The sequence below is a fragment of the Thamnophis sirtalis genome, unplaced genomic scaffold (assembly GCF_051295495.1).
Source record: "Thamnophis sirtalis isolate CommonGarterSnake01/CBP01778 unplaced genomic scaffold, rThaSir2_p1.2 scaffold_7, whole genome shotgun sequence".
NCBI lineage: Eukaryota > Metazoa > Chordata > Lepidosauria > Squamata > Natricidae > Thamnophis > Thamnophis sirtalis.
The window spans coordinates 96834419-96848235 of NW_028261387.1; the positions used below are offsets into that span (position 1 = coordinate 96834419).

Below are 13817 nucleotides of genomic sequence, written 5' to 3' on the forward strand. Positions count from 1 at the left end.
GGGAAGCCAGGCGCGCCTGGGACGTTGGCTCCTTGCGGCAGCGGCGTCCGAGCCCGGTCGAGGCGGACGGCTGCCCTCTTCGAACCCGCGGCTGGTCCCGCTGCGTTTCACATTTCCTGTTGAGGCAAGTCCAGGAAGTGGCAGCGCCCGCCGGTTCTCCCCCTCTTCCACCCGGGGGGGGGGAGGGACCGCGGCTGACTCAGCCTCCCCCCTTCCCTCTCCCCGAGGACCATAAAGGGCCCCGCCGGCGGTCGGGCTGCAGACTCCTGGGCTCGCCTGAGCTCCGCGCTTCCCGCAGAACCCGAGAGCAGAGAAGGAGAGACGCGCCCAGGCCCGAGACCCGAGACCCTCGCCCGCCTCGCCTCAGCAGCCATGAGGGTCCCCGCCGCGACCCTCCTCTTCCTCCTGGCGCTCCCGCCGCTGCCCTGCGCTTGGGCCGCCGCCCTGCAGGGGAAGGGCCCCGTGGTCGTCGACTTCCCCCGGGGACGCGCTCAGCCGCCTGACGGAGCGGCAGTTGGCCACCGTGAGTCTCCGAGCTGCGCTATCTCCGGGGCCAGAGACCCTCCTTTCCCCGCCGCCCTTCGGACTTCGCCAGAGCGAGCGGGGCGGGAGGGCGAGCGGGGCGACGCGATCCCTGCGGGGCGCCCGGTTGCCTCTAGTCCCCCGCTGGCGCCGGGCGCTTTTTTAACTGGCGCTGCGCTGGCCCGACCAGGCCAGCGGCGGACCCCGCGTGGGCGCCGCTGTAAGAAGCCAGTGACTCCCAGCCGGCTCTTTCTTTGGCCCCTGGGGAGGCCCGGAGAGCCCCGGGGGATCCGGTCACGGGATGAGGGTTGGGCTGAAGGACAAGACAGGAGGTCACCACAAGGGCCGCCCCCCCCCCACCCGCCGCTTGGCCCATCCCCGCCCAGGAGCCCCCCCTAGCGCCCCTCCTCTGTCTCCGCAGCGCTACCTCCAGCGTTACGGGTACCTGACGGGGATCCCCCCGGGGGGCAGGTGAAGCTGGAGACCCCCCTCAGGGCCATGCAGAAGCAGCTGGGCTTGCCGGAAACAGGGGAGCTGGACGCCTCCACCATGGCGGCCGTGCGGGCGCCCCGCTGCGGAGTCCCGGACGTGGGTCGCTTCCAGACCTTCCCGGGCGACCTCAAGTTGGGACCACACGGACCTCACCTACCGGTGAGTGAGCGCGCACCTTCACCGGACACAGCCCATCCCCCCCCCGCCTTCGTGGAAGACTGCAAGTGGAGGGGACCCCAAGATTCCTGGGTGGAGGGCAGCAGATTGGGGAAGGTTGCCCCCCCCCCTCAGCGGCAGCCCTGCACTTTCCTCTGCGTGTGTGTGTGTCTGGAGAGGGGGGGCAGCTTCAGGGCACCTGGCACTCTGGCAGCCTCTGAGCCTCCACTCTTCGCCAGGGTGGTCAACTATTCCCCTGACCTGGACGGCTCGGTCATCGAGGACGCCTTCACCAGAGCCTTCAAGGTGTGGAGCCAGGTGACCCCCCTCACCTTCACCCGCCAGCAGGAGGGGGAGGTGGACATCCTCATCCAGTTTGGAACCGGAGGTGAGTGGGAGGGGAGGATTGGGGGGGGGGGAGAGCTGGGGTCGCCCCCTCCCCCATCTGTCTTGAAAGAATTCCTGCTCAGATTGTGACCTCTCTCCCCCTCTCCCCTTCCCCAGAGCATGGTGACGGCTACCCTTTTGATGGCAAGGACAACCTTCTGGCCCATGCCTTCCCTCCTGGCAAAGACCGGTTCAGCGGGGATGCCCATTTTGATGATGACGAGTTCTGGACGCTGGGCACGGGCCTCGGTGAGTTAGCCCCCTTGCTGGCTGGTGCTCCGCTGGGCCCTGGAGCCTTGCCCCCCTGACGGCCGGTTCTCCCCTTCTCTGCCGCGCAGTGGTGAAGACCTACTTTGGCAACGCCGACGGCTCTTCCTGCCGCTTCCCCTTCACCTTTGAGGGCAAAAGCTACTCCACCTGCATCACCGAAGGGAGGGAAGACGGGCTGCCCTGGTGTGCCACCACCTCCAACTTTGACCAGGACAAGAAATACGGCTTCTGCCCCAGCGAACGTGAGTAGACGGGACTCGGAAAGCCGGAAGAGCGGGAACGGAATGGGGAAGGGTAGAATCGGAATAGACCTCGGAGGTCTTCTAGTCCAGTGTTTCTCAACCTTGTCAACTTGAAGATGTCTGGACTTCAACTCCCAGAATTCCCCAGCCAGCGAATGCTGGCTGGGGAATTCTGGGAGTTGAAGTCCGGACATCTTCAAGTTGCCAAGGTTGAGAAACACTGTTCTAATCCACCCCCCTGCTCAACCAGGAGACCCTACATCGGTGGCCTCCAACCTCCGGGCCCCAGGGACCGGTTCCCTGCAGAGGGGTCTTTCAGTGGGTCGGGGGCCCGGGTTTCGTGTGCTGCCAGGTGGGCTTCGCTTGTTTGCGCGTCCCTGGCCCACAGACCTGGGGTTGGAGACCCCCCCCCTGCCCTAGACTAGTCCAGACAAGGCTCTGCCCAGTCTCTTCTTAAAGATCTCCAGTGATTGGATTGGTCAGGATTATAGAAGCCCTAATTGCTCCACAACATGTGGGGAGATGTGGGGGGGGGCAGAAGGGCCACCTGGCTTTGGAAAGCTGAGCTGCACAGTCCCTCCCAGGTGGGGGGGGGAGGGAACAAACAGGCCCCCACTACAATCGAACCAGGAGCAGGTGGGAGGGGCTTCTCAAGGCCATTCTCTTCTGAGCCCCCTGCTCCTCCTTCAGTTGTCAGCCACCTATAAGTGTAATAAATTAATGAATAATAAGGGGAACCGAGCTGCCCCCCAAGGAAGACAATGAGGGGAGTTTGGTTGGCTGAATTCCTTTTCCTCGTCTGCTTTGCTAGTCCTCTTCACCTACGACGGGAACAGCGATGGGGAGAAGTGTGTCTTCCCCTTCATCTTTGACGGCAAATCCTACCAGGGTTGCACCACCGATGGCCGCACAGATGGCTACCGCTGGTGCGCGACCACCGCCGACTTTGACAAGGACAAGAAATACGGCTTCTGCCCAAATAGAGGTAGGAGGGTCTGGGGGCGTCTGGCATTCAGGACGGGGTGCAGTGTGGGGAATGCAAGAGCTCAGGGACGACCTCAGCCCTGGCATTACCAAGGGGGGCTGCAGCTGCAGAGCCCACCGAGCAGCCCTGACCGTCTCACGTTCAGCTTCAGGGAGTTCTGCTTGGCAGAACAGCTGGGGGCCAAGGCTGACCTCTCCCTCCTCCCTCCCCAGACACGGCTGTGATTGGAGGGAACTCCCAGGGCGAGCCCTGCTCCTTCCCCTTCAAGTTCCTGGGCCAGACGTACAGCAGCTGCACCACGGAGGGACGCACCGATGGGAAACTCTGGTGCGCCACCACCAGCGACTATGATGCGGACAAGAAGTGGGGCCTTTGCCCCGACCAAGGTATGGGGGAAGCTCCTTTCACTGCCCCCCTGGAAAGCTGGTGGGGAGGGGACTCAGCACTCCCACCCACAGGGCACAAATAGCTCAGCCATTAACGATGCTGAGCTTCTCAGCTGACGGCCCGAGTGCCACGCAACGGGGTGAGCTCCCGTTCCTCGCTCCAGCTCCTGTTCGAAAGCAGGCAAGTGTGAGTAGATAAATAGGTACCATTTCAGTGGGAAGTTAGCGGCATTCCAATCGCTTTTGGCCTTTCCCTTTGCTGGCCACATGGCCACAGAAAAGTCTCTGGACAAGGCTGGCTCCCTTGGCCAGGAAACAGACAAGCGCCATGCCTCGGATTCGGACATGATGGCCAAGGGAGCAATTGACCTTTACTTTTGCACACGCACACAAACACACACACGCACCAAGTGTGTCCGGCAGCCTAGGGGAATGGGCGCCTTCCTCAGCAGGGAGAAGGGTGGTGAGGACGATGACCCAGGGGCCACAGGGATCGAGGGCCCCGGTCCAGCCTCTGCTGCCGCTTTGCACCCCCAGGTTACAGCCTCTTCCTGGTTGCGGCACACGGAGTTCGGCCACTCGCTGGGCCTGGAGCACTCCAGCATCCGGGAGGCCCTGATGTACCCCATGTACACCTACATGGCCGACCTCCAGCTGCATCCGGACGATGTGGCCGGGATCCAGTCCCTCTATGGTGAGCAGGAGGGGGGGGGTTGCCAGGGGGAGGGGTTTCCTGGGAGCAGAAGCAGGCTGTCCTCCCTCCCTCCCTGAGTCCCTGCCCGGGAAGCTCCCAAGGGAATCGGGGGGACTGGGGTCCTGTTCACACACCGTCTCCTGGGTGAGGCTGGTCTGGAAGCCCTTTCCATGGAGAACACGAGGCCCAAGTCCCTTCACCCAGATGTGGAAGCGGCCCTGGAGGTCCTCAGCCCCCTCGCAATGCTCCCGCCCCCCTTGGCTCAACGCTTGAGCTGCTTCTGCTCTTCTGCCAGCCCCTCCCTCCCCCCAAATCAGAGCCTCTGACGCTTGTGCTGCTCCTCCTTCTCCCCCCCCACTAGGTCGAGGATCCGGCCCTCAGCCCACGGCGCCCATCCCCCCTTCTCAGGCCCCCACGGAAGCTGGGGATGACGACGGCTCTTCCGTGACCGAGACCCCCGCTGTGAATGGCCGGAGCAGTGCCTGCCAGGTGGGGGGCTTTGATGGGGTGGGCGAGATCCAGAAGGCGCTGCACTTCTTCAAGGACGGGTGAGTGGCGAGGCAGGAGGGGGCCTGGAAGGACTCGGGCGTTGGGCCCCGTGGGGGAAACTGAGCTCAGACTGAGCCGCCTTTCCTGCCCAGGCAATACTGGCGAATGTCGAGCACAGGGCACGGGCCCCTGGAGGTCCCCTGCGGATCCAGAGCACCTGGCCGGACCTCCCAGATGTGATTGACGCAGCTTTCCAGGACCCTCTGACCAAGAAGATCTTCTTCTTCTCGGGTGAGGGCCCCTCCCCACCCAAAGGGCCCTCAGGGTGGCCCCTGCCCCTTCCCCTGCGGAGGGCCCTTGCAGCCGGCTCCTCTGCCCAGAGAGGGGCCCCTGCTCAGCCAGCCACCCCTTCCTCTTGCAGGCCAGCGCTTCTGGGTGTCCCAGGGGCCACGGGTGCTCGGCCCCCGGAGCCTTGACAAGCTGGGCATCGGGAGAGACGTGCGCAAGATTGTGGGGAGCCTGACACGGAAGCAGGGGAGGGTCCTGCTCTTCAGCGGAGATCAGTTCTGGAGGTACCTGAGCCTCGGGGGAGGGGGAACATGGGGTCCCTCTGCCCAACCCCCTTCCTTTGGGGGCCAGAGGCTGGGTGGGGGGCGGAGGCTGCTCAGCTTCCAGGAGCCCCCAGCAGCGGCCTCCCAGGGGGGCTCCTGCATCCCCAGCCACCCCCCTCCCTTGGCCTGAGCTCTCCCCGCCCCCCACCCCGGCTGCCTTGCCTGGTCTGGCCTGGCTCCCTGGACTGCACCCCCCAGGTAGCTCCAGGGAGAAGGAAAGCAGATCCCTGCACAGGAAGAGGCGCCCTTGGGGGCATCTAGAGGGACCTTGCTAACGTTTCCTCCCCTCCCCCCCAGGCTGGATGTGAAAAAGGAGCAGGTGGACAGGGGTTTCCCCCGCTACATTGACAGCCTCTTTCCTGGGGTCCCCACTGATGCTAACCTGGTCTTCCAGTACAAAGGTAAGGGGGGGGCAGGAGGGGGGACAGCCTCAGGTGGGGCCCAGACAGGCCCCCCCCGCCCCTCTCATGGGTCCTCTGCAGGGGGTCTCTGCTATGCAAGGGGGCCGTCTAGGGACTTCCTCCTCCCGGGTGCAGCAAGCAGCAGTGGGTGGCTGCAGAAGACAGATGGCCACGAGAGGGCAGCAGCGAGCAAGAGCATCCCTATCTCGGGCTTTGCTGGTTGGGGGCTTCTGCCAAAGGAGGGGGGGCAGGAGGGGGAAGAAGAGGGAACCCCCTCCCTCTCTCATGTAGGGGACTCACACACACACACACACACACACACACACACACACACACACAGAGCTTTAACTTGTGAGCTGTCAGGCAGTGCTGCTGGAGCTCCTCTGATTGGGGCTCTGGGCAAACCCTTTCAGGTGGGGCTCTCCTAGGAGGGAGGGGGAAGGGGGGGACATGCCTGAATTCAGTAGAAGAGCTCCCCCCCCACCCCGAGTGTGGAGGAAGAGGCTCCTTGGGAGACTCTGCATGGCTGAGGACCAGGATTCCCTGAGGCCTAGGGAGAACGGTTGAGAAGATGGGGAGGGGGCGGCTCCCCCCCCCGCAAGGCCTGCAGGGAGGATGAATCCCCCTTGACCCACCAAGCTCAGTGCCAGGAGCTCTGGGTCTGCTTTAGGGTCCCTCCCTCCCAGGAGAGATTCCCAGGGGCCAGGAGGAGGTCTCCCATGGGGGTCCCTGCGATTCCTTCCCTGTGGCCGCTCCGCAGCGCCCGCTCACCTTCACCCGCTGTTTCCCCTCTTCCAGGGAGGTTCCACTTCTGCCGCCACCCCTTCTGCTGGCAGATGAGCCCCGCTACCAGGTGACCCGGGTGGGGTACTTCAAGCAGGACGTCCTGAAGTGCCCTGAACAATGAGACCCACCTGGACCCTCTGCTTCAAAAGGCCTCTGGAGGGGGGGCATTGCTGTGCAGCTTCGACCCCCCCCTGGCTGGCCAGCTGATGGGGCGGGCTCTCTGCTTGGGGGGCCAAATGCTGCCCTGGCCCCTCGGGCCCCCACAGCCTGCGGAAGACTTGCCAGGAAGAGGAGGGGGCTGCGCTAGGGGGAGGAGAGTTTCTCTCAGCCATGTCCCGATCCACTGAACGGCGTGGGAAGCTCCAGCCCCCAGCCCCTCCCCCGACTTCCGTCACTTGCTCAGGAAGCAGCCGACAGAGAGGAGGGAGACTTCACTGGGGGGGGGGCACTCTTTGCAGCTTTGCAACTATTTGTGATTGAAAGGGGGGGGCTCCCATCTGCTCCCCACTTTTCTCCCCTCCGGCTCTGCCTTTCTAGGGGATTTGGATATCTGGCTTTAACAGAACAAGAGAGTTGGAAGGAAACCTGGAGGTCTTCTAGTCCAGCCCCCTGCTCAAATGCCCCCCCTCTCCCTCCTTCCCCCCTCTCTCTTCATTTTGGGGAGGGCCTGCTGGGTTTTGCTCTCAGCATTCCCTGGGTTCCTGCAAATCCCTGGTGTTATTTTTTGGAAATAAAAACTTCGTTTTGTTTTATCTCTTGCCTGTTTTCTGTCCATTCGGCTGTAGCTGCTTACTGGCGGAGGGGGGGAGGGGAGGATAAAATCCTGCCGGGAACAGTCCATACATCGTGGGAGGTTCGTGTTGAGGCTTTCGGGGGGGGGGGGGAAGCACCACGTGGGGCTGGGCAAGGCCGATATTTTCCATCTGGGTCAAAATGATCTGCAGCTCACAAAAGCCTCCATTGGCAACAGAGTTTGTTCCCTGGAGAAGCCCAACAAAAAACCCCATTTGTTTGCCGTACAAACTAGGAAATCTTTGTGGAAGACGGGGGGGGGGGGGGGGGCGTAGAAGGACGGAGGGGGACTAAAGAAGGGCCTGGGGTCTCCAGCAGAAGCTCCGGTCTTGGCAAGCAGGGAGATCAAAGCCCCCGCTGGGCCTGGAGCTGGAAAGAGCCGCTGGAGCAGCCATGGGCAACTTTTGGGGCTCAAACATTCAGAAAACGCCTGACCTGAGTCTGCGGCTCTCCTCCCCCCCACAAGACACAGACAAAAGGGGGAAAGTCATCAGGTCTCCTCTCCCTGAGAGCAGCTCAGCGTAAGGTCTGGGTGAGGGCGGCCACCCCAGCCCAATCGTTGTGGGGGGGGTCCCTTTGATCCATGTGTCCTCGGGCCACTGTCTTTGCCCCAGTCATGGAGAACCATCCCTGGTCAGTGCAGGAGGCCAAAGGAGGGCTCCCTCCCTCCCCCAAGCTCATTCAGGGGAGGAGAGCCCAGCCCCTCCCAGGGAAATCGTCCCCCCCCCAGTCGAACTTGTCCTTCTTCTTCTGGAGTTCAGCCAGATTTTGCCTCCTGGGTGCTTCGACCCATCATCCCGTCCCCCCCCAAGCCTTCTGGAACGAGAGGGAGGAGAAAAACGGCCCTCAAGATGTCGGCTGATCCGTGTCTTTCAGCTCTGCCCAGAACTGACGCCAAAGTGGCTGAGGCTTCCTTTGCCCGTTTCCGAAGAGAAGGGCGACATCTGCCCTCCTCTCCTTCTCTGCCACCTCTCCAAGGACTCCGATGCACCCAGAGATGTTGGCAAGACCGGGCCTGATTTCTCCCCTTCCCCGGAAATTGCCCGGATCTCATTTCTATTGATCCCAGCCCGAGTCCTGCCCTTCAACTCTTCCTGGGACACCGAGCTGCTGGCTGGCAAGGACGGGCACCGAAGAGCCCTGCCGTTTCTTGCCACCTTAGCACTTTGTCACCGTCTCTGACTGGCTGCCCTCCCCCCCCCCCCCGTGGGTGACTCTTGGCATCCCTTGCTCCCCTCGGCTTATTGGCAGTGAAAAGGCTTAGCACCCATAAAGTGATATTCTTCACGGAATGCAAAGCAAGAAGATGGAAAGAGGGATGGGAGGGGAGGCAGAAGGAGGTAAATAAAGACGGGGATAACCATTACTCAGTCAAATGGGAACTTCTGCCTTCAAGAGCTCCTGGAGCATTCAGAGAGACTGACTGGCCCTTCATTCGAACAGGAAGTTTCCCCTCAAGGTCACGGCAGGACCGGAAAGACCATGGCGTCTCCTGCCTCTGTTCCTGACTTCATGAATGTGGACCACCAAAAGGTTCCTCCGGCAGGGAAGCCCCCACCGTTTGAGGCAAGCTGGCAGGCCACAGCCAAACTCCCAGAAGGTTCTCGGGAGGCAGAAGAAGGATCTCGGCAGAGGGGAACGCTGGGCCCTGCCTAGCAAAAGGAATCCAGTGGAGAGAAAAGCAAGGTTTTACACTTAACAAGAACCGCCAAACGTACAGATGTGGATTAGGGGAAACGAGGCTCAATAGCAGTAAGTGGGAGGGGGCCCTGGGGGTCCTAGTGAGCAATCCCTTAAACAGGAGCCAGCCGTGTGCGGAAGCCCCCAAAAGCCCATGCAATCCTGGCTGGCATTAACAGGGGAACTGAATCAAGATCACGTGAAGGGAAGTCCCACTTTGTAAGGCCTTGTTAAAACCACATTTAGAATATTGCATCCAGTTTTGGTAACCACCATATAAAGCAGAGTCTCGTTGAGACTCCGGAAAAAGTGCAGAGCCACAAAGAAGATTAGGGGACCGGAGGTTAAAACACACATGAAGAATGGTGGAACTGGGCAGGAAGTGGCTGTCGCCCAAGCCAATCGGGGATGAGGGCTCTAATGACGGCTCGAGGTCAATCAGCAAAGCCTTTGAACATTGGGGTGGGGCTGCTTCAGTCCCACAGGCCGATTCAACACCCCGACCTTGTACCCCGACGACCTCCAGAGCAGGACTCTGGACACACAGGAGAGGCGTCCCTGAGGCCCTTTGGGTCAGATTTTGGGAGGCACCCGCTGTGCTTCCTTCTTGGTTTGCAGCTGCGGGCTCAAGCAACAGTCTGGCATTTCCCGCTTGTAATCGCAGAGCATCGGCAAGATCGTTTAATTTCTAAAGAGAAATGGAAACATTCAACGTAGAGCACAGCTCCTGCCTGTCTGTTGCTTCTGTTCTTTTTGAAGAAATTTTATCTTTTAATGGCCCTGTTCCCAGTCATCCCACCAGGTCTCCTGTTACACTCTTCCAAATCGCATTTCCCCTTCTCTCCTGTGCTCAAGAGTCCAAGCGGATTGGTTATTTGCCTGAGTATCAGTATCTAGATCAGTGTTCTCAACCCTTGGCAACTTGAAGATGTCTGGACTTCAACTCCCAGAATTCCCCAGCCAGCATTCGCTGGCTGGGGAATTCTGGGAGTTGAAGTCCAGACATCTTCAAGTTGCCAAGGTTGAGAAACACTGATCTAGATAATCGAGGGATGGGTTTTGTGAGGAACTACACAACCCTGCCCCACTACACAGCCCCAGGCCTTCTCGGGGTATTCCTTACCTGACTCAATGCAGTCCCAGGCTGCCTTGACAGGGGATAGAATCAAGATCACGCGAAGTCTTAGCCCCACTTTATGAGGCCCTGGTAAGAAGGCCACCATCCAGTTTGGTCGCCACGATGTAAAAAAGACGTTGGGATTCTGGAAAGGGTGCAGAGAAGAGCAACCAAGAGGATTAGGGGGCTGGAAGGGAGATCATACAATAATGTTTGTAGGAATTGAGCGTGTCTACTTTAAGAGAAAACTATAGGTGATATCAGGGTTGCAACCTGTTCTCCAAAGCACCAGGGGGGGGGGGGGAGAAAATTGGGAAGAGATTGGAGAACATAGATCTTAGAAGAGTAAAAATTTGATGGAAAAATTGAGGATGTTCATCAAATGAAGAAAGTGGAGGTCAGAGTTCTAAAAACTGAAGCAAAAAATAAACAAAGAGACAAGAAAATTGTTGATACTGACAGTGAACTGGGCGAGGTTGGAAATAAATCTGTTATTAAATATAACCAATTTTTATTTAGAACATGCTATAAAGATGTAATGTTACTGGGTGATATTGGGAAGAGCTAATGGAATGCCATTATGTGGTTTTGCTTTAAATCTGGAATATTTTATATAAAAGGACGTAAAAACAATTATAAATGAAGGTTGAGGTATGATGATAATTATATAAATATATTTGATTTAAAATATATGATTTGATATGAATTGTAGGGATGACTGTGGAAGGGATGCATGGAAGTTTTGTAACCAATCGACACACTTTCTACAATTTGTAATGGAAGATGGTTTTTGTGGGTTTTTTTGTGTGTGTTTTTTCTGTGTTTATTCAAAAATAAAAAAAATTCTTTATAAAAAAAAAGTCACTTTACTCCCCTCAAGGAGTTGTTGCCAAGTTTATCAAGCCCATCTGATGGCGAATGCTTCCTTTTCCCACACTGCCCAACAGCCCTCTGTGTCGGTGGGGGATTTTCAGGAGGATTAAGTGCGTGGTTGGCAGTTCTCTTCATGGTATTTCTGGAAGGGTTTTCTGCCCCCCCCCACCACATTGCTGGCATCTGTCTGGATGACAAAGGGCTCCTTGGGGTGTTTTAGGACCGATTCCTTAGCAAACACCCTCTTCCCCTGCTCAAAAGCCCCTTGGCACTCCATCGTCCTGTTCAGCAGCTGGCTCCGTCTGGGTTTTCCTCCCCACCCCTTCCCATCTATAATGGTTTGATGATTGGCAGGGTGATGTTAGAGCCAAGGTGGCGCAGTGGTTAAATGCAGCACTGCAGGCTACTGCTAGATCAGCAGGTCAGCGGTTCAAATCTCACCGGCTCAGGGTTGACTCAGCCTTCCATCCTTCCGAGGTGGGTAAAATGAGGACCCGATTGTTGGGGGCGATATGCTGACTCTCTGTAAACCGCTTAGAGAGGCCTGAAAGGCCTATGAAGCGGTATATGTCTACTGCTATGCTATTGCTATGTTGGTGAAGGAGGGGTGGCCTGCCTGTAAAATTTTGTGAACCCCAAGAAGCTTTGCGCCTGCTTTTGTGTCTGAGGGACTTTCCATTCTAGTCTGGCTTCTACTGAGTTACAGCCTTGTCTCTGTCTGTCTGTCTGTCTGATCTTATGACTTGTGGGCCTCCTCTGTGACCTTCAGTTTTCTGTTCTGCAGGATCTTTTTTCCTTCCTGGGGACACTCCAGTCTTCTCTGATGTCTTTCTCCAAGTTCCAGCAGCCACCTGACCACCTCTCTCCCGCCTCTGGTTTCACCTTAAGCCGCTGGGCTTGCTCCCGCCTCTGTCCTCCTTCCTGTCCAATCAGAATGGAGCTGGAAGGGTCCTTGGAGATCATCCAGTCCAGGGGTGTCAAACTTGATTTCATTGAGGGCCGCTTCAGCGATGGGTTTGACCTCAGAGGGCCGAGGTGGGCATGGCCAGCTTCATGTCAATCATGTCAGGGGCGCCTTTGGTGGACCAAGCGCTTTGCCAGCAAAAAATGGGCCCCCAAGCTCCGTTTCCGGCTCCGATGGCCTCCTGCAACCCTCTGCCAGAGAAAAGGGAGCACAGGGCTGCACCCTCCCAAGCTCTCTTTTCCCTGGCAGAGGCACCGTGCGCCAATCGTTTGCTCTTTCCAGGATGGCCAAGGTGGCGCAGTGGTTAAATGCAGCACTGCAGGCTACTGCTAGATCAGCAGGTCAGCGGTTCAAATCTCACCGGCTCAGGGTTGACTCAGCCTTCCATCCTTCCGAGGTGGGTAAAATGAGGACCCAGATTGTTGGGGGCAATATGCTGACTCTCTGTAAACCGCTTAGAGAGGCCTGAAAGGCCTATGAAGCGGTATATAAGTCTACTGCTATTGCTATGGCCCCACGAGCCAGATCTAAGCAACCAGCAGGCTGGAGCCGGCCCCCAGGCCTTGAGTTTGACACTGCTTATCTAGTCCAACCCCCTGCCCAAGCAGGAGAAGCTAAACCTTCTCTACATCATGTCCAGTCCCTTCTTAAAAACCTCCAGTGATGGATCACCCACAACCTTTGGAAGCCGTTCTATTGGTTCATTGTCCTCACTGTCAGGAAGTTTCTCCTTAATTGCAGGTTGCTTCTCCCCTGCATTAGTTTCCATCATTTCTTTTTTCACAGATGTGCACGTCCACCACATATGGTAGCATGTTCCATGTTGTTTGTTGCATTTCCAGCAAATAGGTGAACACTCCGGGAACACTTTTACAATTCTCACTGGTGGAAGGTGCCGTCTGTAGAACATCTTGTACATGTTCTCTCTATATGCCATTACCATTGTTAATTTGTAATTTATTTCCTAAATTTTTTCCCATTCTGCCAATTCTATACTATACCCAAAATTCATTGCCCATTTTATCATCGATTCTTTCACAGTTTCTTCTTCCATTTTGAATTTTAATAAATAGTGATATATATTTTTAATCATTTTTTCTTCGGTTCCCTGTAGAATTTTATCCAGCTCTTGCGGCTCCTTATAAAATCCACCCCTTTTCCTGTCTTTTTTATACCTTTCCTGTATTTATAAATAGGGCCACCAGCCTACATCTCTTCCCTCGTCTTTCAATTCTTGCCTTCTTTTTAGTCTTTCTTGGTTGTCTAATATATCTTTATATCTTATTATCTTGTTTATGTCCAGGTATATCAGAGCTTCCATGGTGGATAGCCAGATTGGGATGCTGTTGCAGTGTTTTGATTTTTAACCATATTTGTAGTAGAGCTTTTCTAATTAAATGTTTTTGGAAATAGCTATGAATCTTGCCTTTCCCATCCCAGATAAAGGCATTCCAACCCAGTTCCAAATTATAACCCTCTATTGTTAGTAATCTTCTGTTTTTTAGATTGATCCTGTCCCTGATCCAGGTGAGAGACGCTGCTTGATAATAAAGCTCCCAATCGGGAAAGCCAAATCCTCCTCTTTCTCTACTGTCCTGTAACAGTTTTAATTTAATTTATGCTTTTTTCCCTGACCAAATAAAATGTGCAATTAATTTGTTTAAATCCATGAAAAAGTTTTTCCCTGGGCTAATCTGTACCACTTGAAATGAAAATAAACTTTTTGATAGAATATTCATTTCAACAATAGCAATTCTTCCCATTAATGATATTTGTAGTTTCCTCCAATTTTCCAGATCTTTCTTAATTTTCTGAATCATTTAAACATTATTATTATTATCCTTAATTGTTGAGATTTCCCTGTCAGCCAAATTATGTATGGGCAGGAAAGAAGCCGAGGGTAAAGATGAAAATAATGCAAGATGTACGCGAGAGAGGAGAGCATTCACACAACGCAGCAGAGCTGAACT

The 13817-nt window shown here is 56.4% G+C and overlaps 1 protein-coding gene across 1 annotated transcript; it reads left to right on the forward strand.

The window, feature by feature from the left end:
- Window positions 1-251: 251 nt before the first annotated feature.
- On the forward strand, window positions 252-6677 carry MMP9 (matrix metallopeptidase 9). The gene is given in 19 exon segments (XM_087720900.1): window positions 252-477; window positions 479-523; window positions 944-974; window positions 977-1146; window positions 1148-1173; window positions 1410-1558; window positions 1675-1806; window positions 1896-2069; window positions 2881-3054; window positions 3267-3440; window positions 3978-4006; window positions 4008-4134; window positions 4496-4682; window positions 4776-4813; window positions 4816-4914; window positions 5045-5195; window positions 5532-5635; window positions 6434-6475; window positions 6478-6677. Coding segments are annotated over 19 exon segments (2022 nt in total). The 5' UTR covers window positions 252-372; the 3' UTR covers window positions 6543-6677.
- The last annotated feature ends 7140 nt before the right edge of the window (window positions 6678-13817 follow it).